Genomic DNA, 16,537 nt, shown 5'->3' with positions numbered 1-16,537 from the left:
TATGTATTCATAAAAAGGCTCTTAGAGCAGCTTACAAATGCCAATGGTTGTTACAATCTAAAAGACACAATACAAAAAGAAAAGGGATTCAGAGGGAAGGGGAAAACACTTGGTTAAGGCAAGCCTATCCAGATATGTAGAATGTTGATGTGTATTTTAATCTCTTTCTAGGGTTCTGTTGAATTTTATTATCTTTCAAATAATAGCATTGTAGCATTGGACATAACTGCTAACACACACACACACACACACAATGCAAGAATCACACCTAAATAATCCCTGACAGATGGCTATCCAAATGTTTTCACCTACTTATATTTATTGATCAGTTTAGTATTTGTTGCAAACCACATGGAGGGTTGGTTACAATCAAGATGTATATAAATTCTGCTAAATAAATAAAATAAATGGGTAATGCCAGGACTGAACCCGCAGACCCTTCTGCATGAAAAAAATGGGGTTGCCCTGCCGCTTCTCTAAAACTCTGATCTGGGCTAGGAGGAGCAGCAAAGGCCCCCATTCTGCCAGGGACCTGATGGAGAAGCAAGTCAAAGGCGAGCAAAGCCCTTGGTAGCTGCAGGGGAGAGGGTAACCCAGAGTCAAAACTGGAGTTGCAGTGCGTTTCCTTGTTGTTGTTGTTGCTGCTGTTGTTTTGCTGCTGCTGTTATGCCCTACCTTTCCCCCCCAGACCACGTCCTCAATACAAAACACAGTTAAAAACATCATAGCGCTATTAAAAGTTTCTTCCACCCACCCCACCCATCGAACGCCTGGAAACCGCCCCTCTCTGACTCCCGCCTCCTCCCGGTGGCTACGAAAAGCACTCTGCAAACGCTCAGAGGACTCCATGATGACGTCCCACGGCACTGAAAGTCCGGCAGAATCCTGCGCAGGGGAGCCGGCCCGCAAGGCCAGGAGGGCCGGCTGCAGCCACCCTCCTCCCTCCGGGGTCCTTTTCCAGCCCCATCTCCCCTCTGCTCGGCCAAGCGGGCGCTGAGGCCTGGCCCGCCGGACAGCGCCGGGCTCCTACCTGCTGCTCCCAATTTCAGCACCACGGAGAGCTCCGCGCTGGCTCGGCCTCGGCTGGGCGGGTTGGTCGGCTGGGGCTGAACCACTTCGCCGCCAAGGGAGGGGGAGGAGGAGCCGCTCTCGGGAGGCTGCAAGCGGGAGGGTGGGCATCCGCGTTTCCTCCCACCCCTCCGCCGGCAGTGGGACATCGCGGCCCTGCGGGTCCGGGCTGGGGTTGGAAAGGGCCGCCCGAGGGCATCAGAGGAGCTAGTAGGCGAGGTTGGCAGCCCTTTCCCCACCCCACAACGAAACCTCCCTCCCTTGTTAGCATTCGCACGTTCTTCAAGCGGCTTCACGTGTCTCAGAGTTCCCAGGCATACCGAGCGACCACGATAGCATTTTTAGACTCTACCTTAGGGCAAAGCAATGATGAAATCTAACTGTTCTTCATGGTTTCGTGTGTAAATTGCCTTGAGGCGGTGGTTTAATAAATTAATTGTAATAAGAATGATAAATTCCTGCTCTTGTTGTAATAATGATCACCACGTTTAGATTTATGCAAGACAGAGACCTGATGAGGGTACCTTTTGTTTTAATACTGGGCAGCCTTCAACTCGGTTTTACTCAGAGTACACCTGCTGAAATTAATGGGCCTAACTTTGTCATGTTCATTAATTTCAGTACATCTGCTCTGAGTAAAACTTAGTCGAAAAGCACCCGCTGGATCTAGCAGTTCAGGGCAGAAGCCACAACTACATAAAAACTCAGAGAGGTTCAGCTGGCACCTTCATTATACAGTACACCTTTAGGCGCCAGGCAAAAACGTTCCTCTTTAACCAGGCTTTGGGCTGATTGACATCCAACGCCCTTTTAAAATGTGTTGGGGGTGGGGGGGATTATTGTGTTGTTTTTGTTTTGTTTTTATTATGTATTATATGTTTTTACATTGTGATTTTATCTTGTGAACTACCTGAGACCTGTGGGTATAGGGCGGTATACAAATTCAATTAATTAATCATCCAACGTTCATTGCATGTTTGATGTACATGCTTGATGTATGTCCCCCTGCAAGAAACCTGGCCAAATGTCTTATTTACAAAGCAAACCAGAAAGGACGTGCACTTGCATCTAATGTGATAATAATGAGCGGGACTTAACAATAAGCACAGAAGTTTGAAGTGCAAGTCTATAAGCAGTTTACCTTCCTCACTGCCTCCACTGCAGAGGACAGCACATTTCGCTGCCGTGAGACCCTTGAAGGAGAAAAGCCATTTGAGCAGGCCGGCAGGGCTGGTGCAGGGGACCCCATGCCCATGACTGATGCCAAGGAAGCGTCCCCTGACCCCTGGCTGTGAGAGCCCAGGGATGCCTTGAAATTCTTCAAGGCAATCTGCCTCTGTAGACGCAGCACCTCCTTCTGCGACTCTCGGAGCAGGTGGTGGAAGTCCAGGAGTGGGAGGCAAGGAGAAGAAGCTTCCTAGGAAGACATAAACCATCACCATCACCTATAGGGTTGCTTCCAGATTTGAAGAAATCTCAGCTGGTTAATCAGTTCCTCAATGGACATGGGAATATAATAAGAGATTGCTGCATCAGGCCAATGAACCATCTAGTCTGGCTTTCTGTTCTCACAGTGACCAGCCAGATGCCCATTGTGGGAAACCAGCAACCAGGATCCAAACACAAGAGCAACTCTCCCCTCCTGTGGTTTCCAGAAACTGGTAATCGGTGGAGGCAGAGCATCGATATTGGAGCTAATAGCCATAAAAACTCTCTCCTCCATGAATGTGTCTAATCCTCTTTCAAAAGTGTCTAGGTCAATGGCTATCCCTGCCTCCAGTGGGAGGGAGTTCCATAGTTTAACCACAGACTGCATGAAGAAGTACTTTATTAGTCCTGAATCTTTCCACGTCCAACTTCATTGGGTGCCCACGAGTTCTAGTGTTACGAGAGAGGAAGAAAAACCTTTCTCAATCCACTTTCTCCATGGTATGCATAATTTTAAAAAGCTTCTACGTCACCTCTTACTCGCCTTTTCTCTAAACTAAAAAGTCCCAAATGCTGCAACTTTTCTTCATAGGGGAGTCACTCCATCCCTCAGTCATTCAGGTGGCCCTTTTCTCATTCGGGTGGCCCTTTTCCAATATCCTTTTCGAGGTGAGGCGACCAGAACTCCACACAGTACGATAAGCATCCCTCTCCAAATTAAAGGACTGTAAAGGCAGCGCTTGCTGCCTGCTGTTCGGTACTTTGTATAAAAATCATTTCAAACAGAATTAACCCTTTTTAAAGGAATTAAGTCAAGTTTGAGGAAAGGGTAGGGTATCTTTTTTTGTATGCAGAAAGCCCAATCCTGACAGCATCTCTCTACAAAGGGCTGCCTAGTCCCCTGGTCTGAAACCGCAGAGAGCTGCTTTCTGAACCATTTTTGGCCCAACTTTCCGGGGGCCTCCATGCACCAGGCTGCTTTCCGCACACACTTAACACACCCCTCTGCAAACCCAAGATATCTCTGCATGGAACCTTCACCTTTCCCGACGTGATTTTGGCCTGCAGGTCTTGGCATTCCTGCTGCAGGGCGTTGATCTGCTTGTCCTTTGCCAGCAGCACACTGGCTTGCTCGCGCAGGTCCATAGCCCGCTGGCGGGCCAGTGCTTTCTTGCAGAGTCCCGCACAGGAGCCCTTCACCGCAACCGGGGTGTTGACCTGCAGCAGAAAGAGAACAAGGCAGTGGAGCAGACTACCTGGGAAGGTGTTGGGTTCTCCTTTGTTCGAGGCTTTTAAGCAGGGTTTGGAATCTGTTGGGGATTCTTTGGCTGTAATGAAGGGGGTTAGGCTAGATGACCCCTGAGGTACCTTCCCACTCTGCCATGCTATGATTCTAGATACGGGCACAAGAGGCTGCCTTTTACTAAACCAAATCCCTGGTCCACCTGCCTCAATGTTTTCTACACCAGTGGTGGGGGATGTCTGCCACAAGGCACCTTCTTCTCGCACTTACTACTTTGAGGTTGGCTTCCTGGAGCTTTCGGGCCCTTTCCTCCAGGCGCTTGGCGATGACGGCCAGCTCAGCATTTTTCCTCTTCAGGTGCCTCACTTTCTCCTGAGTCTCTGGGAAGCAGCTCTTGTGCTGAGAGAGGGGAAGTGGGAAGGGGGAAGGAAGGAAGGAAGGAAGGAAGGAAGGAAGGAAGGAAGGAAGGAAGGAAAGAAAGAAAGAAAGAAAGAAAGAAAGAAAGAAAGAAAGAAAGAAAGAAAGAAAGAAAGAGGTTTGAGTCCTCAGCAGTAATTGCTGGGCTGGCCCTGCCACGAGGCAGAGGTTGCAGACCCTTAGCCTGTGTAGCTCATTGACCCTGGCTGGCAGCGACTCTCCAGGGTTTCAGACATTCCCAGCCCCTGCAAAGCAGATGTTCTACCACTGGGCTAAGATTCCAGACCTCATGGTTCAAGGAAGCTGCCTTAAACTGAGTCGGGTGACAGGTCTGACCCAGTACAGTGGTACCTCGGGTTAAGAACTTAATTCGTTCTGGTGGTCTGTTCTTAACCTGAAACTGTTTTTAACCTGAGACACCACTTTAGCTAATGGGGCCTCCCGCTGCCGCTGCACTGCCACCACACAATTTCTGTTCTCATCCTGAAGCAAAGTTCTTAACCCGAGATACTATTTCTGGGTTAGTGGAGTCTGTAACCTGAAGTGTCTGTAACCCAAGGTACCACTGTATTGTCTACACTGACAGGCAGCAGCTCCTAGCTGAGTGAGCCTAAGGAGCATAGATGGTGTTTCCTTCTGGCCCTGCCCACCATGGACCTAAGCCCATCCCACAGTCATCTGGTGACCCCATACAGATTACGTGTGACCCCCAACTGGAAGAAAGCTTGCTATAAAGTGGGGTGGAAGTATTTTAAGTCAGAAAATGAGGAAGATCTGGACTGCGGGATTCCAGCCAGCCAGGAGGAAGTTCTCCTAAACATGCCTGGTTGCTTCCAGATGTTTAGGACAAGAGATCCCATCATCCTCAGCATCACATGGCCATGCTGGCTTGGGCTGATAGGAGCTGTAGTCCAACAACCTCTGGAAGGCACTAGGTTGGGGAAGACTGGTGTTGCCTGATCTCGTTGGAAGGTTTCCCGCTCCCAAGCGCCTCCTCACCAGCAGGCTGTTCTCCTTCTTCAGGGCGGCACAGCGGGACTGCAGCTCCTCCAGCGCTGTAAGGAGGACTTGGTTCTGACGCAGGAGGCAGCGGTAACTCACACCGTACTGGAAAGTGAGAGAGAGAGTGTGTGGCATGTTTTAGAAAGATCTCTTGAATGTACTTTTGCTTCAGTCTTTTAGCCACACCCCCTCTTTTAGCCACAACCACATCTTTAGCCACACCCCAATTCATTTGGACACACCCTTTTCTCTAACCACACCCCCTTTCTTCAGCCACACCCCTCTTCCTTTGGCCACACCCATTTCACACTGAGACAGGGAACCTTTTTTACCCTGGACTTTGACACCTGACAATGATATACATATTTTAGGACCGGCCTTCTTCTTGTGACTCTAATACGTCTTAAAATGTTTTTAGTGTTGACTTTTAGAATTGCTGAGACCTTTTGCTGAAGGGCATTTAATAAATCAAAGGAACAACACCCAGTAACTGTCCTGTTGTCAAACGTCAGATTGATGCAGAATTTATTTTTCCAGTTTTCCAGTTTATTGTTTATTTAACAAAATGTATTTACTGTTTCCTTGAACAAATGACCTCTAAACAGTTTGCCCCCCAAAATTCTGTCTTTATTTATTTTTTCTTGTTACAAAATTGTATGTGCATAAATAATAAAACAGCTGTTGCCTGTCTAAACTTGAGGTTCCACCCAGATCTTGTTAGCATGGCAGGTTTATTAAACAGGCTACTGAATGATCTTCAATTCAAGCACCTAACAGCTGGTAATCCAAGGGAAGAGAAGCAGATCAGAATCTGGACAGTGGCTGAGAGAACAGCACAGAATTAATCCACCCTGCTAGAATGCAAGACAGACATATATGAATTCCAGAATGGCACCTGGCTCCAAGCTAATGCTTTCCAGACGTGTTGGACTACAACTCCCATCATCCTTGCCTTGCACCAAGTCAGATCATCAATCCACCTAATCCAGTTTTGTCTACACTGACTAGCAGTGGCTCTCCAGAGTTACAGGCAGTAGACATTCCCAGTCCTACGTGGAGATGTCATTGAGGTTTGAACCTGGGACCTTCTGCATGCAAAGCAGATCTCCTGCCACTGAGTGACAGGTATTTCCCCACAATGACCGGGGCTGATGGGAATTGGAGTCCAGAACCTCTGGAGGATCATGGTGGGGAGGCTGCTGTAAGATTCTGCTTACTGTTGTAATCCGGTGGCAAACGGAAAAGAAATAAGAAAACCCCATACAGAGAAGAGTGAAAGGAGTTATGAGAGCCATCTTCAAATATCTGAGCGGACATCACAGAGAAGACGGAGCAAGCTTGCTTTCTGCTGCTCCAGAGTGGAGGACCCAAACTGATGGATTCCAATTGCAAACAGGAAATTCATATGTGGTGGGAATGTAGAGAAATTTTTTAAAAAATTGGGAAATGATATCTAATGAATTGAAGAAAATGTTTAAAATGACATTTGTAAAAAAAGCAAACCAGAAGCATTTTTGTTAGGGATTGTAGGACAAGACCTGCCAAGGAAAACAAAGAATTTATTTGTGTATGCAACAACAGCGGCAAGAGTCTTGATAGCACAAGGATGGAAGAATGAGGAAACCCCGACAAAAGAACAGTGGCAAGAGAAATTGGTGAACTACGCAGAACTGGCTAAATTGACATACAAACTGCGAGATAAGGACAAGTGTGACTTTAAAGAAGAATGGGAACTTTTCACACATTACTTAAAAAGACAACAAAATGAATTGGACTCCTTGGCAGGTTTTGAATAAACGTACACAAATTTATTGATTGATAACATGGGAGACAGATAATGTAAGGATTTGTATAATTTTATAACATGCAGAGAATAATATGTGCTGATAAATCAGAGAGAAGGAGCTGAGGGAAGTCTCTGGGGGAGGGGAGGGTGGGTTTGAAGGGGTGGGGGGAAAGGGGGGATTGAATATGATATGTTTTGATATGTTGTTATGTTGAAATTGCTAATAAAACGGTTTAAAAAAACAAAACACAATTGCAAACAGGAGATTATGACTAAACATTGGGAATACGTTTCTGATGGTAAGAGCAATTCCACTGTGGAGCAAACTCCCTCGCTAGGTGTTGGACTCTCCTTCATTGGAATTTTTTAAGCAGACGTTGGAGGGTCATCTGGCAGGGATCCTTGGGCTTCAATTCCTGCGTTGCAGGGGGTTGGACTAGTTGACCTTTGGGGATCCCTTCCAATTCTAAGATTCTATTACCTTTACAGTGGTACCTCGGGTTAAGTACTTAATTTGTTCCGGAGGTCCGTTCTTAACCTGAAACTGTTCTTAACCCGAAGCACCACTTTAGCTAATGGGGCCTCCTGCTGCCGCCGCACCGCCAGAGCACGATTTCTGTTCTTATCCTGAAGCAAAGTTCTTAACCTGAAGCACTATTTCTGGGTTAACGGAGTGTGTAACCTGAAACGTATGTAACCTGAAGCGTATGTAACCCGAGGTACCACTGTATTAAACAAAAAACCAAAAACCCAGCAGCTGCCTCGAATGATGGGAAATAATGTGCCACTCCAGGAAAGGCTGCGCTAACAGCTTCTGCCATTTGCAACTTCTCTCCTGCACTTAACTGCCTCTTTGAATTCTTTTTAAACTGGTGAGAGACGATCTTCCTGTGAAATGACCGAGTGCTTTCAAAAGCATCTCCGGCGCTCAAGGTCGAACCTCACCGAACGAAAACTAATTGGCACAGGCTCCTGTGACAGGACGGACCATTTGATTCCGGGAAGCGGTGACACCAGAAGGCATCTCGAGGATAATGACTCGAAGTGACAGGCGCAGACTACAAATCTGGCGCAAACGTTTAACGAGGAGGGCAAGGTAACCTTTGAAAGTGGAGCAGGGCCTCCGTGGAAACGCAGCGGGTCTATCTGGATTGCGCAAGGCAGAGAGCTCAAGCGGCTCATCCTTGCCCTCAGGTCCTCAACTACGAAGGGAGAAACTGAGGGAGAAGGGGAAAGTTTGAGTTAGTTCACATTTAAGGGCGGGCCTACCTAATTCACAGATATGTCGAGTGAGAAACATCCTTTCTTCAAAATGTGCACTTATCTGCATTTTGCAAAGCAGCTCCCCAGCCAAGAAATGTGTCCCCAAATGCACTTATTTTATGCACGCTGGGGCAAGAGGGAGAGTTGTTTTCTCCTCACAGAGCTACAATTCCTAGCAACCTTTCAAAACGCAAGTTCCTGGGATTCTTTGGAGGAAAGTAACGTGTTCTCCATGTATGGTGTGGATATAATCTTTTTCCAAGCCGTGTAAGCCCATGATTCCCAAAGTGGGGCGGGGAGGGGTTACCTAGGGGGCTAAACCTGGGATCTTCTGCATACAAGGCAGATGCTCTACACGTTGAGCCATGAACACGTTGAACCCTTCCTCTAAAACCAACGTAAGATGCTAGTTCTCATTGTCCTGCAGAAAAAACTGAAATAAATAGGAGCTCCTTGTGCAAAATCAGAGCATTGATCCAGCTAGCTCAGGATTGCCTACACTGGTTGCCAGCACCTCTCTCCGAGGTTTTACGTAAGGGACATTTCCAGTCCTAATTGGAGACGCTGGGGCCTGAACCTGGGACCTTCTGCATGCAAAACAGGTTCTGTACCCACTGAGCTAGAGTCCCTTCCTACTCCTGTGGCAATGTTGGACAGGATCCTCCCCCCCCCCATATTCCTGGCTGATAGAGAACAGGTGTTTGAGTGTTGCAAATCTGAAAAACAACAACTCGTTTTAGTTTCCTTTATCCCATAAGGTCCAGGTAGATCAGATCAAGGGGATGCATCTAACCCAACATCCAGCTTCTCTACCTCTGGGTAGACCACAAGCAATGCCTTCTCCTGCTGCTATTCCTCCACAATTACTATTGAGGGATAGGTTGTCTCAGAAGCTGCTTCCATACAGCCATCACGACTCACAGCAGTTGGCAGGCCTCTCCTCCACGAACTCGCCTAATCTCCTTTCGTATATTGCCACATCTTGTAGCAAGGAGTTCCACATTGCTCAAACCCCACAAATGGTCATATCAGCACAGCAGCTGTCATAATAGCAGTTGGGATACCATCTGCAGAGTGGCTAGGTATCAGGGGTGAGGAACATCTGTGGCCCTCCAGATGTTGCTGGACTATAATTCCCAACATCTGTGAAAATTGGGACATACTGCCTTCATGGAAAGTGTTATGTCCAAAACATCAGGAGAAGGGCAGCAGGATTGGAGACGGCTGGTAGATAAACACACATCAATAACTTATTTATTTATTTGGTAAAAATTTATATGCCACTGGATTGTAAAAGAGAAACAAACAAATTAAAGGATAAAATTATCAATAGAAAATATGACAGCAATAATCTAAAACTTTCAGAAAGTTAAAATGACAACTGACAGATCAGAACTACACCAGCTTTCTAAATATCTGGGTAGGAGGCATCTCTAAACAAGATTTTTTTTCATCAGGCACCAAAAAATAGTACAGTGAAGATATCTGTTTGCTATCACTAAGCAGGGAGTTCCAAAGTGTAGGTGCTGCCACACTAAAAGTTGTGTCTTTGGTGTCTCCATTTGCATCATGCAGCACCTTGAGATGATTGAGTAGAAGGCAATTAATAAATTAGTGATAATATTATCTCCTTGATATAACCAAAGGCACAGGCAAAACAGTTTTGACTCAGGTCTCATTGACTGAGCATTGTCAGACAAAGAAGTAGGCTCAGTAGCCACAACTAGAAAGGCAGTTCTGAGAATTTTAATGCTCAAGGGAGACACACAAACGCAATTGCTTGTTCCCACCATTTCCCTAGAAAATGAGGTCAAATCACCTCTCCTCCCTTCTTTCCCTCAGATTTGCAACACCCAGAAGCACTGAAATGTACACTGCTTTAAGGCTTACCTTCTCTGCAAGCATATCTTAAGAGAAGCTCCAACACACACACACACAGACACCCCCCTCCCGGCTCCCATTATCAACCCAGCCTGTATTATATAAGCTGAAGAAATGCAGAAATCTGAAACAGTGGCAGACACCCCCCCCATTCCCTTAAAAACCCCCGAAAATCTTCAGCTTTACGCCAGAAACTTCACAGTATTGAAAGTGGGGTCCTATAGAGCTTAACCACCCTAATACCATCACACCACGATGAGTAGAATTAATCATGAATACACAATAAAAAAGGAAGACCAGCATGGCTCACAGGAGAAGGCAGCTTCCCATTTAAAGTCTTTTCTCCAGAAGCAGGACGAGTGGACTCTTACTTAGTTCTCAGCTCACTGGCAGAGCAGCTGCTTTGCATACAGAAGACCTCAGCTTCCATCTCCAGCGACTCCAGGTAAGGCTGGGGGTGTCCCCTGCCTGAAATTCTGGAGAGCTGCTGCCAGTCAGTGTAGACAATGCTGAGATAGATGAGCCAAGCATCTGGCACCTTCCTATGTCATACCCTCCAACATTTATCTGATGAAAATAGGGATGTCCCATTCCATAGTGATGATTTTACTGTTTATACCCCACACATCTTACAGGGTTGCCCAACCACTCTGGGCAGTTTCCAACATATATAAAAAAGGTAAAGGGACCCCCAATCATTAGGTCCTTCGTAACCGACTCTGGGGTTGTGGCACTCATCTCACTTTATTGGCTGAGGGAGCTGGCGTACAGCTTACGGGTCATGTGGCTAGCATGACTAAGCCACTTCTGGCGAACCAGAGCAGGACACGGAAACGCCATCTACCTTCCTGCCGGAGTGGTACCTATTTATCTACTTGCACTTTGACATGCTTTCAAACTGCTAGGTTGGCAGGAGCAGGGACCGAGCAACGGGAGCTCACCCCGTCACGGGGATTTGAACCGCTGACCTTCTGATCGGCAAGTCCTAGGCTCTGTGGTTTAATCCACAGTGCCTAAAGACATAATAAAACATTAAACACTAAAAAAAAACACCTTCCCTATACAGGGCTGTTTTCAGATGTCTTCTAAAGTTTGTATAGTTACTTATCTCCTTTGCTCAGGAGATCTCATAACTCCATATCCTCCAACATTTCTCCAATGAAAATAGGGACATCCTAAGGAAAAGTGGGACATTTTGGGATCAAATCAGAAACCGGGACGGTTTCTCTAAATCAGGGACGTCGCTGGAAGAGAGGGACACGGAGTGTCTGCTACTACTTCTATTACTTTTACTATTTATACCCTGCCCACCTGACTAGATTGCCCCAGCCACTCTGGGCAGCTTCCAACATATATAAATGCATAATAAAACATTAAGCATTTAAAAACTGCCTTCAGGTGGTTCAGATGTCTCCATACCCTCCAACATTTCTCTGATGAAAATAGGGAGGTCCAGTGGAAAAGTGGGACATTCTGGGATCTAATCAGAAACCGGGATGGCTTCTATAAATCCGGGACTGTCCCTGGAAAATAGGGACACTTGGAGGGTCTGCTATGTGCCTTCGACCAGTTTGGCCCCATTCGAGCAAGCCCTGGGATATGGAAGAGTGAAAGAACTTCCTCCAAAATGAGACTTGGCGGCAGTCCAGAGAGGGGGTGGCTGACCCCTGCTCCTAAGACCAGAGGTCCTCAAAACCTGTGGCAAGGTTACCCCCTCCCTGGACCTTCTAGAAGACCAGTTTTTCAGCAGTAAAAATATTCATTTTTCCCTGGATTTGTATTGGGGTGTGTGTGAAGACTTTAACATAATAAGAATCAGACATCTGGGGAGGTGGGGTGCTCTTCCCATACAGCTGATAGGCTTCCTTGCAAGATCACCCCATTCTAAGGTGAGGGAGAAGCATCTTCTGTTCTGGAAAGAGCAACGCAGGCCCTGCCTCCTTCGCTGTGACGCAGGGATGCAGCGGGAAGGAACCAGCCCAATTTCTCCCCAAAAAACAGGACCCGGTGGAGCGGAGATTTTGCCAGCCGGCAGGGTGAAAGAACAGGCTGTCATCTCTTTGCCTCTCCAGGGTGGAGAATGGAAGCTTAGCTGTATAGCGTTGCAGAACTGCAACAGCCGCAGGAGGAGCTTGGCCTGAGAGAGGAAGATTCTTGGTTCTGTCCAAACTCCCCATTGCAAAGGGGCGAAGTCACCAGTGAATGATGAAAAGGGCACTAAGAAGAAGAGCCAAGGGCCCATCGAATCCAGCATCCTGTTCTCACAGCAGTGAACTAGCAAGCAGGATTCGAGCACAAGAGCCCTCTCCCCTCCTGTGTTTTCCAGCAACTGGTATTCAGAAGCATCACTGCCTCTGACTGTGAAGGCAGAGAAGAGCCATCGTGGCTAGTAGCCACAGACACCCTTTCCTCATTTTGGACAGCTTGGAAACCATTCCTTAGTTGTGATTTCTGCTTTGCAGGGGGTTGGACTAGATGGCCACTTGGGTCCCTTCCAACTCTATAATGCTATGAATCAAATTCATGACGGAAGCTGCTGATGGCTATTAGCTGTGTACTCCTTCCACTGTCAGAAGCAGCAGCAGCAACAACAACAACTTCTTAAATTTATACACCACCTTTTCTTTCAAGGATCTCAAGGTTTTGCCCATGGCTCTTCCCCTCCTCCTTTTACCCTCACAACAACCCTGTGAGGTGGGTTAGGCTGAGAGATGCTGACTAGCCCAGGCAAGGGTCGTCCAGTGAGCTCCCTGGCCAAATGGCATATCAAAGCCTTGCCTCTCCCGGGATTTCAAAGTGGGGAGGGGTTGCTGCTGCCCTCAGTTTCCTGCTTGGGGGGTCTGGGAGCAGAAGCCTCTGGTTGGCTGCTGTGCCAGACTAGATGAGCCTCTTTGGGGCCTGATCCAGACACCATGATCTTAATTTATTTCAGAGGAGAGCCCAACCTTCAGGTGGATCCCTTAATTTATTCTTAAGCTGTAGCTCAGTGTTAGAGCACCTTCTCTGCATGCAGAATGTCTCTGATTCAAACCTTGGCTCCTGGTCTTTTTTAAAAAAATGGGGGGGGGAGTTCAGGAAAGACCCTTCTCTGCACTAGAGACCCCCAGAGTGTTGCTGCCCCTCATAAACAACTTGGGGGTCTCTCAAATGCTGAAAGGGCAGGACAACGGTTTTGACTGGGGGAGGACAAGGCCCCCATCCCTCCCTAACAATCTAGCAGCATCGTGGCAACCGCAAAGAAAAACTTCAGGCAACAACCAAAAGGAAGTGTTGTATAATGGTTATGGGTATGCGGAACATCAGATTGCCTTATAGTCAGCCCATCTAGTTCAGTATTGTCGACACTGACTGGCAGTGGCTCTCCAGGGTTGCAAACAGGGGGCCTATCTAGAAATACAACAGATTGAAACTGGGGCCTTCTGCGTGTCTAGCAGATGCTCTGCCACTGAGCTGTGGCCCATCCTCAGCCAGGTCCATCTAGCTCAGCACTGCCAACACTGACCGGCAGCAACTCTCCAGGGTTTCAGCCAGGGGATATTTCCAGCCTTATCTGGAGACACCACTGGGGATTGAACCTGGGACCTTCTGCATGCGAGGCAGATGATCTGCCACTGAGCTACACATCCAGAGCTGCAAAGGGACCCTGTTTGGCACCTCAACTTGACCAGCTGGCCTTAAACCAGCCACTGTCCTCTGAGGACTCTGTGCCCCAAGTTCCATTGGCAGATAGTAAGATAACTTCAGAAGGTGGCAGACTCTCCTTCACTGGAGGTTTCCTAGCAGAGGTTGGACAAGGATTCTTTAGCTGTGATTCTGGCTTTGCAAGGGGTTGGGATCCCACCCAACTCTACAGTTCTATGACTCTTAAGATCATCAGCTGCCTTCTATCAAAGACAGGTGCTGCAGCAGTTATTGAGATAATGGAGGACAAACATGCGAGAGGTAAACTTGCAAAGATGTCCATAGAAGCTGCCAGCCTCACCCCCCCCTCCAAAAGAAACTACTAGTCCATAAGGTCATTTATAGAAACATGAATCATTTCAACACCAACAGCTGGGGGGCCCCAGGAACATTATAGCCTTATGCACAAACCCTGGCTATTTGCTTGCCCCAACCAGTTATTACTAGGCTCGTATGGGTGGTTATTCACAAACCTGTTAGGACACTTAGCAGGTCTGGGATAGTCACCATGGTGCCACCCAGAAGCTGTGAGCCCCTCCTACCATCACATCTGACCATTGGTCCTGCTGGCTGGGGCTGACGAGTGCTTGGAGTCCAATGATACCTAGCTATGGCCAGCTCCCAGATAAAAAGAGCCCAGGTGAAAGGTCTGTCCGGTGCAGCACTCTGTTCTCACAGTAGCCACAAAGATGCCTATTCTGGAAAGCCCACAAGTAGGAGATGTGGGGCTGAGCCCACAAATGGCTGATGGCCACAATGGCCATGTTCTGCCTCCACAGTCGGAGGCAGCAATTGCTTCTGAATAGCAATTGATGGAAGCCACAGGAGGGGGAAAGGCTCAGGTTTTGCTTGCAGGTTTCCCATTTGGTTGGCCACTGTGAGAACAGGATGCTGGAGTAGATGGGGCACTGGCCGAATCCAGAAGTCCCTTCTTAGGTTCCTATTTGGCCGCCAGCAACTGGGATTCACAGGTATACTGTCTCTGGAGATGGGTGTTCCACTGAGGCAGCATGGCTTGCAGATTTCTCCTTTGCTTCCACGGAAGAGAAGGGAGCCCAGAACCACAGAGCCCTCAACCAAGAGCTTCTTACTGCTTGGCTGTGAACCCCAGTTGGGAAGCGTGGGGAGGGGGCGTCTGCCTTTTCAACAGGGTTTTTAGAACCATCAGTGTCTCTGCAGCTCAGCTACAACGTGGGGAAAACATGGTTCCTCCTTCATGGCTGTGAAGAAGGAGACTTTACTGCATCCCTCGTTCGTCAGCTACAGGTTTGTGGGGAGAAAGATATTCCTGATAGGGAATCTATCTATCTGTCTAGGTGATCTCTGAGTTAAATGCAAGCCATTCATTTAATTTTAAAATAATAATAATATGGGTGATCTCTGAATTAAATGCATACCAGTAATTTCATTTTTTAAAAAATGGGTGATCTCTGAGTTAAATGCATGCCAATAAGTTCATTTAAAAATGGCATGATTTTAATTTGGCAGCCTGGTCATGAAAATCAAGAGTCCATCAAGGGAGTGAATAAAGAAGAGACTGTCTGTGGAAACCAAGATGCAAAGCTTCGTCACCAGCCAGATCCTTTAAGGATATTCAGAAGGAAAATACAAAATAAAATAATAATAATAATGATGATGATGATGATGATGATGATGATGATGCAACAGCCTGGAAGGTATACTGCCCTGGGATGAGGAGGTAGATCCTCCGTGAATTTGTCTAACCCTTGGGGGAGGCAATCTAAGCAAGCAACTACCAGCACATCTAACTATTCCAGTGCATTCCCAAGACTTAGCTGGATGTTATCACTCCATAGGCATGTCAAAGACCCAGTAACCTGTTTCCAATGCTGGACAGCCAGGTGCTTACGGAACGCGACCCTCCCCGGGTTTCTCGCTGGCTTCAGGAACATAGAGATAGACTGCCTTGGAAGGAGGAGGCTCTTCCATGGATCCTAAAAGAATCACAACGCTGGACCCTCCTTCCCAAATGCCGGCTGATCTTACCTGGGGTGATGCGGGCACCTGGCAGTGCCCGAGCGCGGCGCTTTCAGGGGGGGCTTGCTCCGAGGACCCCCAACTTGGGACCTCCTCGTCCTCCTCCTCCTCCTGGAGGGCTGCCCTCACGCCTTCCCCCCTGCCAGCACCCCCGCTGCCCGGCATGGCTCCCTGCTGGCTCTCTGCAGAGGGCTCCTCCCGCCTCTTCATCCCTTTGGGTGTCGGGGAGACAGCGGCAGCACCCAAGGGACCAATCCGGGGGTGTCTGATGCTGCTGCCAGGATTGGACCAGGGGGCTCCACCAGCCGCTTGCTGGGGGGCATCACAGCTGAAAAGGCATCCCTGGGCGGCCCTTTCACTGCAGGGATGGCGAGAGAGGACTGGCCAGCCGGAGATGCTGGCGAGCGGCTCTCGCCTGGCGCGGGCTTAGCATAGGAGGAAGGCGGAGGAGGAGGGAGGAGGAAGGACGAGGCGGAGGCGGGGGCTGGCGCCTCCCCGCCCCTCGCCGCATACAAAAGGAGATGCGGGCAGCGAATCCGGCTGGCTAGGGCGGGCGCTGCTGTCACCAGGCGGGGATATGGGGGGGCGGGGGGTCCCCCCCTCCAAAGAGGCAGCTGGGCCCGATCCTGGCTCAGAAGAAGGACTGAGGGTGGGGAGGGAGCCGCCGCCCCCTCCCCTTCCCCGATCTGCAATAATAGTAATAATCGGAATTTTTTTTGAGAGAGAGAGACGGGGGGGGGGGGGATGAAAGAGAGAGAGACTCCGCTCGG

General features: G+C 48.3%; 1 protein-coding gene across 1 annotated transcript; it reads right to left on the bottom strand.

Moving 5' to 3' along the window:
• Positions 1 to 1,055: 1,055 nt before the first annotated feature.
• Positions 1,056 to 16,487, bottom strand: LOC310699017 (peripheral-type benzodiazepine receptor-associated protein 1-like). Its single transcript, XM_083520605.1, has 5 exons — positions 15,777 to 16,487; positions 5,156 to 5,263; positions 4,010 to 4,138; positions 3,538 to 3,714; positions 1,056 to 2,485 (listed from the first exon to the last, which is right to left on the bottom strand). The coding sequence occupies exons 1-5, from the start codon at positions 15,975 to 15,977 to the stop codon at positions 2,195 to 2,197; spliced, it is 906 nt and encodes a 301-aa protein (XP_083376731.1). The 5' UTR covers positions 15,978 to 16,487; the 3' UTR covers positions 1,056 to 2,194.
• Positions 16,488 to 16,537: the final 50 nt, after the last annotated feature.

The sequence above is a fragment of the Podarcis liolepis genome, assembly GCF_965112155.1.
Source record: "Podarcis liolepis genome assembly, contig: HAP1_SCAFFOLD_310, whole genome shotgun sequence".
NCBI classification, from domain to species: Eukaryota; Metazoa; Chordata; class Lepidosauria; order Squamata; family Lacertidae; genus Podarcis; species Podarcis liolepis.
This window is presented reverse-complemented; position numbering and strand designations above follow the sequence as displayed.